We start from the raw sequence: 20040 nt of genomic DNA, 5'->3' as shown, positions 1-20040 counted from the left end.
AAAGAAAAATAATCTTCTACCTTATCGTAGTCTTTCTACCACATTTCTATTTTTGTATTGGTTAGCCTCATTTGTGTTACTTTTTTTTTTTTTAAAGCTGTACATTCTTCTTCAAGTCTTATGTGCGCATCTCGTATGTTCTGGATGGAAAAGATTCTTCTGAATGAGAGTCTTTCTCTAAGAGGGACCTGGCCTCTCTGCTCATTGTGAGACACTAGTTTATTCAACTGAAGAGTGTGCTTAGGCAGTAGAACTTGAGGAGAAGGGAGGGTGACGCTGGATTTAGACCTTAGGTCTTTCTGGAAGTCTAAAAATAGGACGTTTTGGGTCAATTTCCCACAGTTGATCCTTCTCATGGGGGCTGACCCAGGCTGATAAAACTGACAAGAATCTTACATATAAAAGGCCAGCGTATCAACTTCCAGTGGAAAAAAGAACCACCGAGCTGCCTGGGATACTCCGGGTGGCTAATCTTCACATTTTTTCCCCTTTCAGAGAAGTCTTCTCAAAAACCTCATTTCTCCTGGAAGGGCCGCTTGGTGGACCTGGACTCGGCACAGAAAGCCGAAGGCGTTTAATGGCTAGTATCAGCCAAGCAAGTACATCGGTGGTAGTAACATAGTGTACTTGCCAAGTGGACAGGCACAGTCATGCCTGCTGGTCAGGGTACCCTCTTCCGTGGGCAGGGCACAATGCAGCTGATTGGGTTTTAGTGTTTTCTAAAATAAGGTAGCTCGGTGGGTACCTTATTCACTCTGATTCATCTTGGATGCTGTCCCCATTTCCATCAGCGAACATCTCAGCGTCTCTTAGAGTGGGGTTACTTCTACAGATGGCCATGCACATTTGTTGCTTATGATTTACCCTGTTTGAAAGTAATGTGTGTACTTCTTTTTCTTTTTAAAAACCGATCTCATCCTTAGAAGTTACCTTCTGTTGTTGGCTTTGGGGAGCCCATTATCTGAACCAGATTGGGAACGTGATCTGACAGTGCCAGGCTCCTTATAGACCCGTCTAGGACACGGGGGTTTCCAGGATCCTGGGGATACGGATTAATTCCTGCATAGGAAGTACGTGTGTGTCCCAGATTTTCCAGGACTTTCACCAAGTTCAGATATTGATTGCAACCTTAATTTCTATTGTCCCCATGAGAACACTCATTGTGTGATATGCCATGTGTCCTCAGTACTTGGTTTGGCGAAAAAAACAGTCACGATATCTTTTTATTTATACTCTGCCTTGTTTCAAAATGGATTCAGAGCAGTTTGGGAAGATATAAAACAGTATAACAAGATAAAATAAGAAAGAAAAGGCATAGAGAAAATAAGTCTATATAAGAAAAATATGGAGGTAGGAATGAAATGAATATAAAAGACTGTGTGCCAAGAAGACTTATGTGCTTTCTGGAACTGGGTAGATGAGGAGGGAGACAGCCAGATAGCATTTCTTAGCTGCTAAAGGAGGCACCTAAAATCTTACCACGGTTATATTGAATGCATTGTGTATTAATATTGTCCCCCCTGTGTGAACCACCCACGCTCTGAAAGAAAGAGGAGACACCAGTAATCTAATCCATACTTAATGAATCCTCACTATGTGCCTAGTGCTGTGTCTTTAGCCTTTTCTCCCCAGGGGATTGGCCTGTAAGTCCTCAAATCCTTTTACTTTGGAGCGGAGGAGAAGGACACATTTATCTCACTGCTCTGTTGGGATTGGGAGGGAGGGTGGTGGCATCTTATCCTGCCCATTCAGAAGGAGGAGGGTATAAAATAGAGCATGTGTCACTGCTGTTTATCTGTGGGGAAATTAGTCTTTAAATCCTGTCTTGCTGCTGGTTGGAATGTGCTGTGTCTAATGGCTGCTGGAAGCCTTCACAGCAGCAAGTCACGACTTAATTTAGTCAGATGAGATCACTGCCTCCGAGCATCTTATGAAAAAAATAAAGAAACAAACCTCCCTAAGTCTAGAAACTAGGGCTCTACCACCCTTGCAGATGAAGATGCCTTGGAAAATAGGGCTTTTTTTCAAAGTGATGGCAGGGAAAAATACCTTACAGCTGTTTGTAGCCTATTGTGCAGGAATCCAAACCCCATATCAACTTGCCTCAGTCCAGTTTTGAGGCCATGGGTCTTCCCCCTGCCCCTCCCTTCGATTATGTCCCATGGACGTGGTGATGGACCCCATGCAGCTGTTGCCTGAATGGCTTTGTTGAATTTGTTCTGAAGAATGTATTTTCCGAAAGAAAGAGAAAATGGCCATAGATGCAGTACCCTGACTCGGTCTCATTGTTCAGGTCCAAGTTCAGGCCCCCCACATAAGCATCAGTCAAATTAAATCAGCTGGACCTAAAATGGTCTAGGAGATTTGCGAACTTCATAGCAGGCTGTTTTACCAATAAAAGAGAATAGTCAAATGGGCTATTGTTGCTTAATTTTAAGAGGCAGCCATCTCCTGGCCGGGGTAGGGAGCCGTTACTCTGGCTTCTGCCCCTGGAGCAGATTAGATGCAACACAGTACTGTTGACTCCCTCCACTGCAGAAGTGCTTTGGGGCCCACTGGGAAACGACTGTCGGTCTCCTTCGTGTTTTCTTGCTACCGCTCCAACTTTAGCCATCCTGTCAATTGAGTTTGCTTGGAGATTCACTGGCCATCAAAAGCTGAGAATGAATCAAGGTGGAGGCCGACAGGAGAGTCATATTTAAACAAAAAGCCATGCTTTTAAGGTGCTTCAATGCTTCTTGGTGGAAGAGAGAATTTTCCACCTCGAGTTGATATTTAAGACCCCATCCCTTCATCTGAGGAAGAGAATTTGATGTTCCTTGACATGTTTCTTGCACACTTTAGAGCAGACAGATGCGTGATGTGATGTGCCATTCTGAATGTGGATGCAGGGAAAGGCGTGGTGTAGGCCCCGTGTACATCAGCATTGACTCCACGACGCACGCTTCGTGTCCCTGTCCTCACGTTCTTTTACTGATTTGGTTAAATGACTAATGCTGCATAATCAAGAGTTCAAAGCTAGAGGCAATAATGAAAGGAGTGATCCAGCATAGCGTGATCATGGGATCCCAATGTCATCCTCTTTGGTTTGTTAAAACCATGAGTCTGCATACTCTCATTTGTTTTACATAAATATCAATCCTTGTATTTAATTAAGCAAGCCACTGGCATGATAAGCAAGATACAGAATTGGGGGCATGTGTGGAAGCCTGAGTGTTCTAGAATCCTGACCATGGGCCCCAGAAGATGGTCAGACATCTAAACACTAGTTTCCTTTCTCCAGTTCTGCATGGAATTTTTCTCTCATCAAGACTGCGTTAAATTCTCTTTTTTTCTTCCTCTTGTAACTTTCTTTAAATCAGTGAAGACCTAAGTACTCCTAAAAAAGAGTGCATCTCTAGTCTTTAGGCTGTAGCCTGTGCATTCTTCCTGATTGCCCTCCAACCCTTAGGTCAGCAGTTCTCAAAGAGGGGTCAGAGGATCCCTTGGGGTTCCCCAAGTTCATATTATTTTCATAATAATACTAAGATTTCATTTGGCATTTTTCAGTTAACATTTGCATTGGTGGTGCAAAAGCAATGCTATTTTATTTATTTATTTATTTTTATTTTTTATTTTTTTTAATTTTTTTTTTCAACGTTTATTTATTTTTGGGACAGAGAGAGACAGAGCATGAACGGGGCAGGGGCAGAGAGAGAGGGAGACACAGAATCAGAAACAGGCTCCAGGCTCTGAGCCATCAGCCCAGAGCCCGACGCGGGGCTCGAACTCACAGACCGCGAGATCGTGACCTGGCTGAAGTCGGACGCTTAACCGACTGCGCCACCCAGGCGCCCCAAGCAATGCTATTTTAAAAGAAAGAGTAAATGTTTGAAAAAAATCTCCATTTTAATTTCTTAAGTGATAAATATAGATAAATATAACCCACATAAACAAAAGCTCTTCAGGGTCCTTTGAAGAATGTAAATATTTATTCCCCGTAGCACCTGATATCCAATTAACACTCAAATATTTCATTGAGAGAATCTAAAGATTGTCTTACATATTTTCTTATCTATATATACAGTATTGTGTGAACTTTTGTTGTGTGCTTGCTTTACAACTTATTTCAAAGAAACATAAAACATGTTTCTTGACATTTTCTTGCTCAGATCAGTTCAATAATTGTTAAATGCTTATAGAATCTCCAGCAGTCATAATAGGATCAGTTCTACATTTTGTGTTTATATTTCACAGTCAATAATAAATCAAGTCATAATGATCCTCAAAGAGGATTGCCATTTGATATGTCAGAATGATCCAGAGGCCTCATAATGGTAGATTTTAATGGAAATGAAACAGTATTAGTGATTGAAATATCAGACTACATTGGGGGAAGTTAAACACGTTTTTAAAGGAGTAGTGTTATTTGGAAAATCTATTAATAAAAAAGTTGAATAGGGCCTCTCTTCCTAAGTCAAGGCCAGTGAGTTTTTTCATGGTCCCTGCTTAGGCTTTGAAGAAGTTCATTTTGAAGGAGTTCACTCTACTGTCAGCTTCCCGTTTCTGTCTTTGAGAGATTTCACACCAAATAGTCATTTAAATCAGGGGTTGGCAGGCAACAGCCAATGGGCCGAATTCAGTATGCTTCCTCTTTTATGTAAATAAAGTTTTATTGGAATACCCACTTGTTTTCACATTGTGTATGGCTGTTTTTCTGCTATGAGATCAGAGTTGAGTAGTTGTGAGAGAGACTGAATGGCTCTCAAAGCCAAAAATATTTACTGCCTGGTCCTTTAAAGAAAAAAATTTGCTCATTCATGCTCTTAGGTTTGTTAACGTAGGGCCTTATTCTTCCTTGGGAGAATCCATGCCTTTTGTCCTTGATGATTAGTAAGTGTACTCAAGGGAGTTGGATGGTCTTTGGGGGCCAGGCTGCTGCTTACAGCAGATGAGATTTCAGTGGTAGAACCATGTTCCCACTTTGGATAAATGGTATACATGCCCCATTAAATCAGTAACTCTCCTGTATGATTGTTGGGCCTGAAGCAGATTGATTCTTGGGAATAAAAATAGTCTGATAAGTTTTCCATAAAAATGTGGGCTAATTATGTGGAGAGTTGATTCTTTTTTTTTTTTTTTTAACGTTTATTCATTTTTGAGAGACACAGAGAGACAGAGTGTGAGTGGAGGAGGGGCAGAGAGAGAGAGAGACACAGAATCCGAAGCAGGCTCCAGGCTCTGAGCTGTCAGCACAGAGCCCAATGTGGGGCTTGAGCCCATGAACCATGAGATCATGACCTGAGCTCGTCTGATGCTTAACCAACTGAGCCACCCAGGTACCCCTAGAGAGTTGATTGCAAATGATAACTTTTTATGAATCTGTGAGTCTGTACAACCTAAAAACAAAACATTTTCCAAGTGCTCTTCAATCTTTTGTGTAGATTTATATTTCTGGTTTTCATTTTCCTTTTGCCTGAAGGACTTCCTTTACCATTTCTTACAGTGAAGGTGGCAAATTCCTTCAGCTTTTCTATATCTGAAGAAGTCTTTAATTTCACCTTCATTTTTGAAGGATATTTTTGATGGGTATATAATTTAGATTGACAAATTTTAAGAGTTTTTTTGTTTGTTTGTTTTTCCTTTCAGTGCTTTAAAGATGTTCTACTGACTTCTAACTTGCTTTAGCCCCCTTTCCCTCCCCGTTTTTTTACCCACTTTTTGGTGAGAAATCTGACTTCCGTTTCTCTGTATGTAACTTGTGTTTTGCTGTGACTGGCTTTAAGCTTTTTCTCTTTATTACTGATTTTACGCAGTTTGATAGTGAGGTGATGTAGCTTAATTTTCTTCATGTTTCTTGTGCTTGGGGTTCTTGGAACTTTTTGCATCTGTGGGTATGGTTTATCTGCTGTTATAAATTTATAATATTAATTTATGGCAAGTAGACATACTAGAGAATACATCAAAGTTCTAAAAGAGACAGAGAGAGAGAGTGCAAGCTGGGGAAGGGCAGAGAGAGAGGGAGACACAGAATCCGAAGCAGGCTCCAGGTTCTGAGCTGTCAGCACAGAGCCTGACAAGGCAAACCCATGAATGCGAGATCATGACCTGAACTGAAGTCCGATGCTTAACTGACTGAGCCACTCAGGTGCCCCACACCTCTAAAATTTTGACTTAGTTCTTTTATAGACCTTCTGGTGGAGACTAATTTTTTTTAAGAGAAAGGCCACTTTTGCCTTTGTCCCAAATTAGATTCTTCTTTGAGGTTTCATAGCTAAGCAAATGATACCGTGTCTCTCAAGTCAAAGATCTTTCAGGGTGTCTTTGACCCTTCCTTTTCCAATGTCTGCAGCAAGTCTTATTTCCTATGCTTCCAAAAGAGAACTCACTTCCATCCACTTCTCTGTGCCTTGGCCGCCATCCTACTCCAGACCACCATCATCTCCTTCTTGAATGACAGCAACAGCCTCCTCTGGTTTCCGTGCTGCTTTCTATTTCTATTTCCGTGCTGTTTCCTATTTCTATCTGTTCTTCCCACAGCATCCACAAAGTGACAAGCAGATCATTTCCCTTTACTTTTTAAAATCTCCATTGGCTTCTGATTAATGGTATTTTGAATGAAACCCAAACTCCTTTCTGGGCCTTCAAGTGACTTGGTCCCTGCCTGGCTCTCTACCATAATCTTGGGCCACATTTTCCTTCTCTTGCTGTGCTTTAGCCAAAAATTGTTTGACCCCTACCCACCGAGAATACATTTACCCTACAATCTAATACAAGGGAGCATATATATATTCTTTCGTTGATTCCAAAGTATGTAAAATCAGGATGCAGCTTAGTCATAGCTGATATATGACTCTCTAGTCACATGGACATAAACATGTCATAGCTTATTCAACAACACCTTTTTTTTTCCTTAATGGTACATAAAATTGCCATGTCTTACAGTTGATAGCATCTTAAATTTAATGAATTATGGTATTGGAAACAGAAGTTTTCTGTGACAGTGCTTCACTATCCAAGGGCACATCCCAGTGTTGTCTATTCTTTTTTATTCCATTTCATTGGATAAACCAAAACAGAAAAGCAACACACTTGTCATACTCGCTATTGGGTCGCAGCTTGAAGTTTGAAAAAGCCATTCAGGCCTTTTTTTGTTCATCAAATACCCCAAACATTTTCTCACTTCAAGATTTGTGCCCTCTGCCTTTTCCTGTCCTTTGCCTGGCTGGCTCCCCATTATCCTACAGGTGTCAGTTAAAGTGGCACCTCTTCAGAGAAGCCCTCCTTGACTACCCCATCTAAGTAAGTTCCTTTCTATCCCCCTTATTCTTTTTTCCTGCACCCTGTTTCTTTCAGAGCCTTTGTCACTGTTTGTAATCATGCAGTTGTTAACTTTCCATCCTCCCCCACTGAAGGAAGGTAACTCCATATATATTGTGTCGTGCCACAGTGGATGGAATAGCATGTACGCTCACCAAGTCCTTGAAGGTCAACTGAACAAATGCTGCTGTTTGAGAGCAGCTCTGCCTTGGAGAAAGCCTTTCTATTTACCTCAAGGTCAATGTGGGATTTCTGAATCTCAGCAGCTTTTGATTAACAAGAAGAAAAATCCCTAGCTTGTCCTGGCTGGTGTGTGTGTGTGTGTGTGTGTGTGTGTGTGTGTGTGTGTGTGTGTTTGCATGCATGTGTGTGTCTCTCAGGGAGTAGCCTAGCGAGGGGTCAGCTGGAAGGAAGAGGGAAAGGTTAAGAATGGGGAGAGTAAAAACTTCATCCTTTCATTTTTTTTTTCCTTTTCTTCCAAAGCCCCTAGGCATTCATATAAACATTAAGTGTATGTATACAGGGTGTGCCTGTGTGGTCTAAATAGTCGTTGTTACTAACCCAGCATCATATATTCCTATAGCTTTAACTTCTCATGTTTGACATGACTTGATTAATTAGTTCTTTGAAAACCAGATGTTTGGGCAGCTGCAACAACATTCTTGGCTTTCTCGGTAAATTGCTCTTTTCTTCATTTGGCCCATAGCATGTAGAATTGTACCCTCTGCTGTGAAAAATTTATAATCGACTTCTTACCTTTTAGGCACATAGAGATGAAATCCAGCGCAAATTTGACGCCCTTCGTAACAGCTGTACTGTGAGTATTAAAACTAAAGATGATTAAAATAACACGAGACTAAAACGGACAAGGGAGAGGGGGTATCTCTTACAATATCCGTGACTGATGTTTGTTACAAACTTTCATCTTGAAGCAGTTAATGTGGTCAAACTGATTGGGAGTTTCTGAGCACCAGATAACTCCAGTTTCTTGGGTTCCTGCCAGTTTTTAAAATTCAAAACCGTTCTTCATGTTTGGGGAAGGATAGTTGGAGTGGTGGAAATAATTCTCACTGCAGAACCGCTAATCGGTTTCAGTCGCTGCATTGTAAGTCCTAGGGCAGCTCCCCCTCCCACCCCAATGTAGAAGGTTCCAAAGCTGGTCCCAGCCAGACCCTGTCCAGACGCTGGAGGCAGGTAGCATCTGCAATGGCTCCTCTAGCCTTCTGCAGCTATGGAGAGGGAAGACCAGCACGTGCTGTGGACCTAGAAATTTTAAGTTCCCAATAGGCAAAATAAAGATCTAGGGCTTTTTGGGAGATATCATGTATATGGAGAGAAGTAAATTCTGCGAGCAGATAAGTATCATGCTTAGATTATGTGATGGGGTAGGGTCAGCAGAAGCTAGGTCTGTTTTCGATTATAAAAAAAGACTGAAATAAGCCCCTTTCAGAAGATAAGATGTTATCCTTATTCAAGGTTCCACTTCCTTTATTTGGTACTGTCATCACTTTATTACCTTCTTAGTTCTCAGTGAACTTGTCTCCATTTGTAGTATTCACATCTGTGAATTTCTGGAAACCAACCCCACCCCACCCCCACATACCTACCTACTTTCTTTCTTTCTTTCTTTCTTTCTTTCTTTCTTTCTTTCTTTCTTTCTTTCTTTTCATATTTTATTGCCTTGTAATGGAACTTTTTCTTTCCTCTTTATCTGCTATAAATAGGATGCTAAGTCTGGTCAGTGTATGGTTTCCCCCCTTCATTTAGTTACAAAATACTGTAAGGGCACCTGGGTAGCTTGGTCAGTTGAGCATCTGACTTTGGCTTAGGTCACGACCTCATGGTTTGTGAGTTCAAGCCCCCACATTGAGCTCACTGCTGTCAACCTGTTGGCACAGAGCCCGATTTGGATCCTCTGTCCCCCTCTTTCTGCCCCTCCCCTGCTGTACTCTCCCAAACATACATACATACATAAATAAATATATATATTTAATATGTTTAAAAAATAAAAGACATACTGTAAAGTGCATGAAGTACGCTAATCTTGCAGTGCAGTTCAATGAAATTTTTACACATATGGACAACATGTAACCACAACATGCATCAAGATCCAGAACATTTTCAACCCCCAGAAGGCTCCCTCATGCCCTCTTCTTATCATCATCCTTTGCCCCAAAGGGTGACCTCGGTTCTGTCCTCTGATACCAGAGATCACTTTGGCCAGTTCTTAAACTTCAGACAAAGGGAATCACAGAGGATGTGTTCTTTTGGGTTTAGTTTTTTTGTCTTAAGTTATCTGTGGGGTTCATCCCTGTCGTTGCATCCATCAGGAGTTTGTTCTCTTTCATTAGTATGGTGTGGCGTTGCCAGTGGATGCGTAGAACTGAAGTTTGTTTATCCATTCTCCTGCTGATGGTCATTTGGGTTACTGCCATTAGGAACACAGTTGTGTAGAAGCACTGTTATGTAAGTCCCTTGGAGGCTGTCGGCACCTGTTCTGATGAGCATATACCCAAGAGCAGAGCAGCTAGTGGGTCATGAGATGCGCCTCTGTTTGACTCTAGCAGGTACCCGGCAGATAGATTTTTGGTCTGTGTCTCCCGATGCCGATGGCTGCATCAGGGGTGGGCCTGCCCGAAAAGCATCCCCGACTTCCTCCATTCTGCCTCCCTTCCTTGAGGAGCGGATGCATTCTGTTCCTGTACTCTCGTGCCGCCACTTTTTTTAAGTTTCTTACCGTCTCAGTTTCTTATTTTATGCAAGGGTTATTTGCTTTTATTACATACATGCTCGTAAATGATCACTGAATAAAACATAGATCATTTTATGACCGTGATTTTTTTTTATATTACTATTTTTTCCTAAAATAAGCTTGGATAGGTTTTAAATGTGTACATCGTTAATCCTTCATCTGGAGTTTTCTCTTTTTTTAGTCTTTTGGCATAACAGTTTTTTTTTTAATTGAAGTATAGTTGACACACAATATTACATTAGTTTTTGCTCTATAGCATAGTGATTCAACAACTCTATATATTATGCTCAGCTCACCACAAGTATAGTTACCATCTGTCACCGTACAACACTATTATAATACCAACTATATTCCCTATGCTGTACTTTTCATCCCCATGACTTATTCATTCCATAACTGGAAGTCTGTATCTCCCACTCTCCTTCACCAATTTTACCCGTCCCTCCACCACCCTCCCTTCTGGCAACCATCAGTTCTCTGTACTTATGGGTCTGCTTCTGCTTTTTGTTTGTTTGTCTTGTTTTTTAGATTCCTCATGTAAGTGAAATCATGTGGTACGTGTCTATCTCTGTCTGACTTATCTCACTTAACATGATCCCCTCTAGCTCCATCTGTGTTGTCACAAAATAGCATAATCTCATTCTTTATACATGGCTGAGTGATATTCCAGTGTGTGTGTGTGTGTGTGTGTGTGTGCGCGTGCGTGCGCACGCGCACATGCACACATGCACATGGATGCCACATCTTCACAAAGCTTATTTTAAAAACATTTTTATAGCTTTATTGAGGTATAATAGGAGCACAGTAACCTCAAGAGTTTTGAGATATGTACACAACTGTGAAACCAACGAAACAATCAAATTAATGAGCGTATCCATTACCCTCCAATGTTTCCATGTGCCCTTTGGTAAGCCTCCCTCTCCTAGATTTTTAAAGTTAGAGGTTTGTTTTTTACTAGAATATGCCAATATGTAGAATGAATTTGGCTACTTTCTTTTTTTTTTTTTTTTTTTTTTTTAATGTTTATCTATCTTGAGAGAGAGAGAGCGAGCACACATGAACATGGGAAGGGCAGAGAGAGAGGAAGACAGAGGATCCAAAGTAGGCTCTGTACTGACAGCAGAGAACCCTATCCGGGGCTCAAACCTATGAACTGTGAGATCATGAGCTGAGTGAGATCATGACCTGAACTGAAGCTGGAGGCTCAACCGACGGAGCTACTCAGGCACCCTGAATTTTGTTACTTTCTCAACTTACATAGCTTTTATATTGTCTTATTCACATTTGCTTTTTTCTGGAGCAGTGACTTCTAATCCTTGATTTACTTACTTCCGTCATTCTGTGGAGGAGCCTTTGGGTTCTCTCCCAGTGGGAGGGGGAACCCAAAAGAGTGACCCCCACCCACACTTAGGCTAGAGAAGCTGGGTTGTTTAGTGATCCAAACAATGCGGTCTGGTGTCAGGCAGACTGGGTTCATATTCTAAATTGGCCTCTTTGTAACCTATATGATGTTAAATTCCCAGGCCTCCATGTCTTTACCTGTGAGATGGTGCTGACATTGTGTATTCTCCATTCCAATATACTGTCAGTGATAAGATGCACAAGTCATTTAATAACTGCTCTTTGGGTGCTTGGCAAGGACAGAGACAGCTGCTTAGTTCCAACATATGTTCACATTTCAGAAACAGTAGAACTTAGGAAACACTGAGTCACCGAATCAGAAATTTGGTGCTAATGCCTACCTCATGGGGGTCCTGCAGGAATTAGATGATGCATCCCGGTGCTAACACAGGTCCTGGTCCGTAGAAAATGCTAAACAGTATTGGTTACTATTATTATTTTATTATATTGCATTTACGATACCATCTTTTGCTCAGGAAACGTTGTGCCCCTATAAAAAGTTTGAAAACCACCGTTTTAGGACAATACTTGGTAGCAATAGTAGATCTCTGTTCTACTTTTTCAGGTTCAACAGCTGCTTTAAAGACACTTCTGAAGGGCATGATAGATGTTCTTTTCTTACTGGCGCTGTCTCAGGTTGCCTCTGTGAGGAAATGGCATCTTTGTTACTGAATGGGAACTCCTATAATAACTGAACTGATAGGAGCTCCCAGTTAGCGTCTTTTAAAAAGCTCATGAACAGTAAGATTTTCCAGCTCAGACCATTTCTATATTTTGAAGAGATTTTTAAAAAGGATTTGATCCAATCTGGCACCTAAAACCCTACCTAAGTCTGTTTTGGAGGGGAGTTGGTGGGCAAACATATGACACAGTTTTAATTATGAATCAATCTGTCAGCTATAAGATTAAAAATAAATAATATGCAAATAGCTGCCTTCAAGAAAGAACCAGACATTCCAGGAGGGCTTTAGCCCCGTGTCTGTTTAGACTGATGCTCACTATCTGACTGGTTTCTTCACCCCTGACACGCTGTTGAACATTAATGGTCTCCCTGCTGGTCTTTGCATTAGGTGTGAGAAGTAAACAGTTCTTGTTCAGAACTGTGAGATTTGCTTGAAAAGCAACAGATAACCCCACGTAGAGATATCTCTCTCCCACTCTCTGTCTTCTTTTTTGGACACTGAGAGTAGATCATTTTTTATACCCTTGGTTTCTCTTAGAACTGTACCGTGATCTCTTTGCAAAAAAAAAGGCATGTAAGAAAGCCTTGCTGGCTCCTGCGTGAGGAAGCTGTCTCCCTCATCTTACTGCTAAGGTGGAGTCAACCTTCAGTTTCTCTTTTTCATCCTGTATCCATGGCGTTGGAAGGTTAACAGACTCATACTATAGTAAACAGATAATGTTGCCCTTGGTGTGGAGAGAATACACCCGGGGACACATAGTAGACCCAAGAATTCTCATTGCACATTACCTGGTTAGATTGCCTATTACAATACTTTTTAATTGTTTTTTTAAGTATTTATTTTGAGAGAGACAAAGAGAGTGCATCAGTGGGAGAGGGAGAGAGAGGGGGAGAGAGAGCATCCCAAGCAGGCTCTGCACTGTCAGTGCAGAGCCCAACACGGGGCTCGAACCCACGAACCTTGAGATCGTGACCTGAGCCGAAGTCGGATGCTTAACTGACTGAGCCACCCAGGCACCCCTAATACTATCACTTAATGCCACAATTCCAGGAACTCAAAATAGAGTCTCAAGCTAAACATGTGACTTAGGCGGAAAGAATATATAAAAAGTCTGAGTGAGCTAAAATGAGTGTTTGGGTGCTTCACAAACACATAACACTCCATAACATTAAAAGCTTGATGAACAGGCAAAATAGAGACAGTAAAATATAGAACCAACAATCACAAACTGTAAGTAGAAATCAGAGTTGTGAGGCCCCTTGGAAACTGGATGACAATAGGGAAATAGAAGAGTGCCTCTTAGTCCAATGGGCAGTCTCCACTGAAGTGAGAGTAATAATCTTGGCCCTTCATTGAGCTTTTCAAAGATTTCTTCTTTAGCACTTTGTAACCTATTTTGAAAGAAGAGGTAGCAGAAACGGGCTAATAATAAATCGCAGTTTTTCCCATAAGTCAGAGAAAGGGAGTGGGAACCCAAAGGCTTAGGTATGTTCTCAAGTGGCAAGTTATTTGGGCAACGTATATATTCTTGTGTCGACAGATTTTCTGGGGTCTCTATGCTCTGCAAGAGGCACTGCTATAATCATTAAAATGAAGCACTGTCTTGGGCATTACTTTTTATCCCCTGAATTTTGTAGGCCACAGTAAGGTAGAATAGTATGCCAGAAATCCAGAACATTGGGGGTGCTTGTGTGACTCAGTTGGTTAAGCGCCCGTCTTTGGCTCAGGTCATGATCTCGCGGTTTATGAGTTCAAGTCCCACATCGGGCTCCGTGCTGCCAGCTCAGAGCCTGGAGCCTGCTTTGGATTCTCTGTCTCCCTCTCCCTCTGCCCCTCCCCCATTCATGCTCTGTCTCTCTCTGTCTCAAAAATAAACATTAAAAAAAATAGAAACGGGGAGGTAGTAAATATGGTATTGATCTCTGTATCATGGATGGAGACACCAACCCCCCCACAAAGTTCAAAATGGCTGTATTTGTGGTTCCAGGCTCCATTTGATAGTATAGTTTTAGGTCGGCTTACCTCCGTTTTTTGGGGAGGGGAGGGAAATAAGAAGGCAGCACAGTAGTTAAATGGAGATATTTGCAGTCTAGGATGAAAACTGTCTTAAGAAATGGGTTTTACTACATGTAAGACGGAGGCCAGTGGAACTATTGGGCATTGTTTATTCATTGTTTCTGGTTTTAGGAGATTTAACCATGTCACCAAAAGGGTGATCCAGGGATCCTTTTGAGGCATGACTGCCTACTAGGGATGACAAACTTGGAGTGTTTTCCTATTTTCTTCCCCCGATAAAGAAGGAGCTGTAGCTAAGGATCCAACCAGATAACCTTTATTCCCCGTCTTGTAGCTGACAGCGCACCTCAAACCAGTACAGTAGGAATTAACAGGGCTTTTGACATTAAAATACAAATTACTAGACCACTTACTACATTAAAAGCTTATCAGCTCGGTTAACAAAATGAAAAGCTCTGTTTTCTGAGCCGCATCGAACAAATGTGCTTAATTGATGTTCTTTAATTCTATGTGCCTGGGAAGATTTTTTTAAATTGATAATCAAAGGGGGTTAAAATAGGGAATTAGTCATGGAAACAGTGGCAACATTTCATAAACTAAGTCTACTCTAGGTTTGAAAATTGGAAACAATTAATAAACCGTAGGCTTCAAGGCATTTCCTTTTAATTTACTTCTTTTTGTTACGTAAAATTTAATTTACTGCCTCTGTGCCTCATCCCAACCATTATTAGAAAATTGCCCTTAAACTTTGAAAGTATTGGATATAAAAGCTCTGCAAGTGCTGATACTGAACCTCAGGAAAGAGAATAGGAAACGCTGAATGCACTGAACTCGAAGTCATTCTGCCATCGAGCAGGGAAATAACTTAGCAAAGCCAGATTAAATCTCTCAATAAAAGGACAATTTCATATACATGCCTTCCCATTTTCTGATAGCTAACTGTATAATAAAAACCATTCAAGTGATGCCACAGTACACTATTTTCAGGATTATTCTGAGCTTCCCTTAAATTTTTTTTCTTTTGTTGCATGAAATTAAATTTATTGCCGAGATATTAAAATAACTCTTGGTGTCCTCCGGGGTCAGTCCTCCTTGATAAGAACTTATTTTGCTTTCTCAGACTATCTCCGGTTCCAGTGTCCTGTGGATGGTGCCGGGGCCATTGTAGTTCAATTAGCTGACTGTGATACCAGTCTGTTAGATGCCTTTCCTCGGCTCACATGTTCCACATCGTATTATTGTCCGTGAACCTGATCTCATTTAAAGTTTAGCCCCTTCCATACGGCAGTCACTCTTGCTTGATTCACTTTAGCCACATCTTCCAGATGGATCCTGAGTTAGAAAGAATCAGAGACTTTTTGTTTTCCCCCACGGCACGTGTGTGTCAGTGCTAAGTGGGCGGGCGTGGCCTTGGCTGCCAGGGCTGGAGAAGCAAACAGGAGTGGCCCGTGGACCGCCAGTGTCACGTAGGCTCTAAAGTCATTGGCTCTAGAAGCAGCTTCTCATTTTAAATCCACTTGCTTGATGCAGAACTGGATTCCTCTCCTCTTTTAGGTAATCACAGACCTGGAGGAGCAGCTAAACCAGCTGACCGAGGACAACGCTGAGCTCAACAACCAAAATTTCTACTTGTCCAAACAACTCGACGAGGCTTCTGGCGCCAACGATGAGATAGTACAGCTACGAAGCGAAGTGGACCATCTCCGCCGCGAGATTACGGAGAGAGAGATGCAGCTCACCAGCCAGAAGCAAGTGAGGACAGTAAATAGTGTCAGAGATCCCTGACACCCTTTGATCCCTTTACATTTTGTTTATTTTTTTTAACTTTTATTCAGTTTTGAGAGACAGAGCGCGAGCAGGGGAGGGGCAGAGAGAGGGAGACACAGAATCCAAAGCAGGCTCCGGGCTCTGAGCTGTCAGCACAGAGCACAACGCGGGGCTCGAACTCACGAACCGTGAGATCATGACCTGAGCTGACGTCGGCCGATTAACCGACTGAGCCACCCAGGCACCCCGATCCCTTTAGAATTTAGAGCAGGCACCTGGTACACCTCTCCCAACGGATCTAAGACTGAGCCTTGTCCATTAGATGAGGGCTCTTTTTCATAGTCATGTCTATGTTTTGAGGGCTTGGGGGGTTTGGAAATGTGGCTTTTAAAAGTGGGTCGTTCTTCTTAATTTTGATTTAAAAAAAAGTAAAAGCAAAATAAAATGTTTTGGGACACCAGTGTGAGCCACATGACTTTTATTTTTTAAAGATTTTTTAGAGGGGGGGGAGGGGGGCGGAGATACAGGGAGAGAGAGAGAGAGAGAGAGAGAGAGAGAGAGAGAGAGAGAGAGAAAGAGAAAGAGAAAGAGAATCTTAAGTAGGCTCCATGCTCAGTGCAGAGCCCGACATGGGACTCGATTCCCACGACCCCACTGGGATCGTGACCTGAAGCCTCCCAGGTGCCCTGGACCACTTGGAAGTGTGGTCTCTTCCCTCTGGCTTGCTTTGGGTTCTGCCGTTAACATCATGGCAGAAATGGCCCTTTATCCATTCTTGTCCCTTTGGTTTGTAGAAGAAAAAGATAAACTGTATTTTCAGACTATAGTTAGAAACTTGTGCTTTTTCTGACACTGATCCAACAAAAGTAACATCCAGGAAATCCTCATTTGATACAAGGCACAACTGAGTGGTACTGATTTGCAGACGATGGAGGCTCTGAAGACCACTTGCACGATGCTGGAAGAACAGGTCATGGACCTGGAGGCCCTAAACGACGAACTGCTGGAAAAAGAGCGTCAGTGGGAGGCGTGGAGGAGTGTCCTTGGTGACGAGAAGTCCCAGTTTGAGTGTCGGGTTCGAGAGTTACAGAGGATGCTGGACACCGAGAAGCAGAGCAGGTGGGACTTCCTGTTTGTAGAAAGCCAGTGACCGGCAGCTTCACCAGGACCACCTGAGCATTGCGAACAGGGTGCCCACCGGTCCCAGCTTGCTCAGGACCGAGCGAAGTTTCTAGGATACAAGACTTTCCGTGTTAAAGCTGGGAGACCCTTGGACAGCCCAGGGTGGGTGGGTCATCCTAGTGGTAAGTATGGTCAGTGTCACTTGGATTCTGGGGTAGTAACTAGTAGCTGGTGTCCTTTTACTCTGTGTAGAGGCCTACAAGTCAGAGCAGGGCAAATATCTCAGTCCTCTCTTTGCAGAAACTTCTTCCTCAGGTTTGTTATCATTGTGACCACGTGGCAAGACTATGACCATTTTAATCCCGCTCATGTGTAAAGCTAGTCACCCATCTATACTAGGGTTACTCAGTCTTGGCACCATTGACCGTTTGGCCCAGATAATCTTTTGTTGTGGGGGCCGTCCTGCATGTTGTCGAATGGGAGCCTCATCCCTGGTTTTACCCACCACGTGCCAGTAGCAACCCCTTCCTCAAATTGTGACACCTAAAACGTCTCCAGACATTGTCCAGTGTCTCCCGAGGGGCAAAATCACCCTTGGCTGAGAATAGCTTCTCTACAAGAATAGTTAAACCTTTTTTTTAATATTTACTTATTTTTGAGAAAGAGAGAGACTAAATGTGAGCAGGGGAGGGGCAGAGAGAGAGGGAGACACAGAATCCGAAGCAGGCTCCAGGCTCTGAGCTGTCAGCACAGAGCCCGAAGCGGGGCTCCAACCTACAGACCACAAGGTCATGATCTGAGCTGAAGTCGGATGCCCCACAGACTGAGCCACCCAGGTGCCCCTACAAGAATAATTTTTTTTGTTTTTTGGTAGGAAATATAATAATAATAAATAATAATAATAATAATAATAATAATAATAAGTTCAAACAGTATCTTTTCTCTGCCACTTTCGCTTCCATAGTCCCCTGGCATAGAATCCCCTTTCTGCTGGGGCTGTGATCCTGCAGGTCATATACTTCCTAGCCCTAGGGGGTGCCATCCACACTGAAGACATTGTAGATGTGAAGATTGCTTATGACAGTGTTACAGCTCTTGGCAGGAAAGTGTTTTGGTCTAACAAAATGGGCATATTATGACAGTTTACCAACAGATAGAAATAAATGGTCTTGAGGAATAGGTCCCATTTTCCAGCATGCACAGAGGCACAGTGTGCTGGCTAGAGTTAGCCCCATGATGTCATGTCTGCACAACGGAATTGTGTCCGTCCTTCACTAGTGTCACCTTCCTCTGAAACTGACTTTCCTGGGACCCTCTGAACTCCTTAAGCAAGATACAGTAGGCATGGAAATGTCACTCATTTAGTTGGACTCCATCAGACTCATTTTGGTATTTTCCCACATTTACTGGACCGTACTAGATTCAACCAAATGTGTTGGATGTTTAATCTATGCCAAGTCAGTCAAACCAGAAAAGATTAGAAGCAAAAGATGAGACCCTTAAGTTTCAAGAGGCACTGGTAGAAATACTCAAGTTTTTCGACATCCTTCCTCTCAGGGTATTTGCTGCTGTGAGGGGCTGCTGGTTTAAGACCTCCTATTCTTGTTTACCCTGAGTCCTCATGGTACATTCTGGTTGCTTTCACGCAGACACCACCACCGCCCCCGCCCCCCCCCCCCCCCCCGCCCCCGCTCTTACCTTACCTTCAAGTGAAGCTTTTATCGGAGCTGTTTCTAGAGTCCCTCAGAGATAATTTTGAGGGTCGGGAGCTGGCTTCAGCATCAGGAAACACACAACTACTCATGGAAGGTATAATTACAGGCTGGGCTCAGAAAGACATTTCATGTATACTTTCGGGGGCACTTGTGAAAGATCTTGGCTTTTCCTGCCCCCCTTCCCCATTTTGATGTTACATGGGATACAGAGATGAGTGAAGAGAATTCTTAATTCTTGTCCTCAAGAGGCAAGTTTCGCAGAGAAGATGAATTATGCATTCAGATATTTACCACCTCAAAATAGAGAGCAGGGCATTCCAGGAGAGCAGTGTGCTTATGCTCTGGAATACAGAGCAAGGAGAACTTCCTTGCAACAGGAGTAATTGAGCAAGGTTTTATGGAGGACATGGCCTTTTGAGTTTAATCCTTGAAGGCTGAGTAAGATTTGGGTTTGCAGGGGAGGGGAGGAGAGTGCTGGCCAGTGGAGGAGACTGTAGAAGCCCAGATATGGAAGTAGCAAAACACAAGACCTAAAATAGGGAAAGGCAGCAATTTTTCTAGTTTTCTTCTAGTTTTTCTATTCTCTAACCTTATTTACAGATATACTAATCACATTTGAGTTTCCCTAATAAGCACCCAAAACAATTAATTTACTGCATATGCTTTAAGGAGAGGAAATGTTTGCTCCATTGGGTCTCCCGTGGTCCTCTGCACCCTGGTCCTTCGGTGGGACCTCATTTCATTTCCAGTCCCATGGGAGGCTGTGCCAGTCTTGCTATCCTATCAGTCCAGTTGCTTTTGGAAAAATTTCCCCTTCAGCCTCCAAGTGAGTACTAACAGGAACTTTACCTATTAAGAGTATTTTTACCCAAGACCTAAAATGGGTCAAATCTTCGCTCTGTAAGCAGTGAGAAAGCAAGACAGAATTTGGAACTTGGAATCGGGATTAGGCATCTATCCAGCCTGCAGCCTGTTCGGTTGCTTATTGGGATTAGAGATGGGCCCCCTTCCTTTTTCTAGATGGTGATGGTGGGGCTTCTGAAACAGGCCTGTGCTTTTCCGGCAGGGCGAGGGCCGATCAGCGGATCACTGAGTCCCGCCAGGTGGTGGAGCTGGCGGTGAAGGAGCACAAGGCTGAGATTCTCGCTCTGCAGCAGGCCCTCAAAGAGCAGAAGCTGAAAGCCGAGAGCCTCTCTGACAAGGTCAGCGCCCATCCCTTTCCTTTTAGGAGAAAGATTTCATCTCCATCTTTTAGAAGGTGTGCTCGACACAAATTCAGGTGCAG

At 42.7% G+C, this 20040-nt stretch overlaps 1 protein-coding gene across 11 annotated transcripts in view; it reads left to right on the top strand.

Annotated features, from left to right (window-relative positions):
- The window catches only part of CIT (citron rho-interacting serine/threonine kinase), a 165608-nt gene that overhangs the window by 107055 nt on the left and 38513 nt on the right, over positions 1 to 20040 (top strand). For 6 of the 11 annotated variants that reach the window (XM_086681824.1, XM_086681823.1, XM_086681820.1 and 3 more), the window contains 4 exons: positions 8063 to 8116; positions 15706 to 15903; positions 16844 to 17037; positions 19822 to 19957. In XM_086681824.1, the coding sequence (XP_086537950.1) occupies positions 8063 to 8116; positions 15706 to 15903; positions 16844 to 17037; positions 19822 to 19957 (582 nt within the window). Of the gene's footprint in view, positions 1 to 8062; positions 8117 to 15705; positions 15904 to 16816; positions 17038 to 19821; positions 19958 to 20040 lie in introns of all 11 variants that reach the window. The other 5 variants (XM_086681822.1, XM_086681817.1, XM_086681816.1 and 2 more) reach the window with 1 other exon arrangement.

The sequence above is a fragment of the Puma concolor genome, chromosome D3, assembly GCF_028749965.1.
Source record: "Puma concolor isolate L17-30 chromosome D3, mPumCon1.1.hap2, whole genome shotgun sequence".
NCBI lineage: Eukaryota > Metazoa > Chordata > Mammalia > Carnivora > Felidae > Puma > Puma concolor.
The sequence above is the reverse complement of the archived record's forward strand: the minus strand, read 5'-3'. Positions and strand labels throughout refer to the sequence as shown.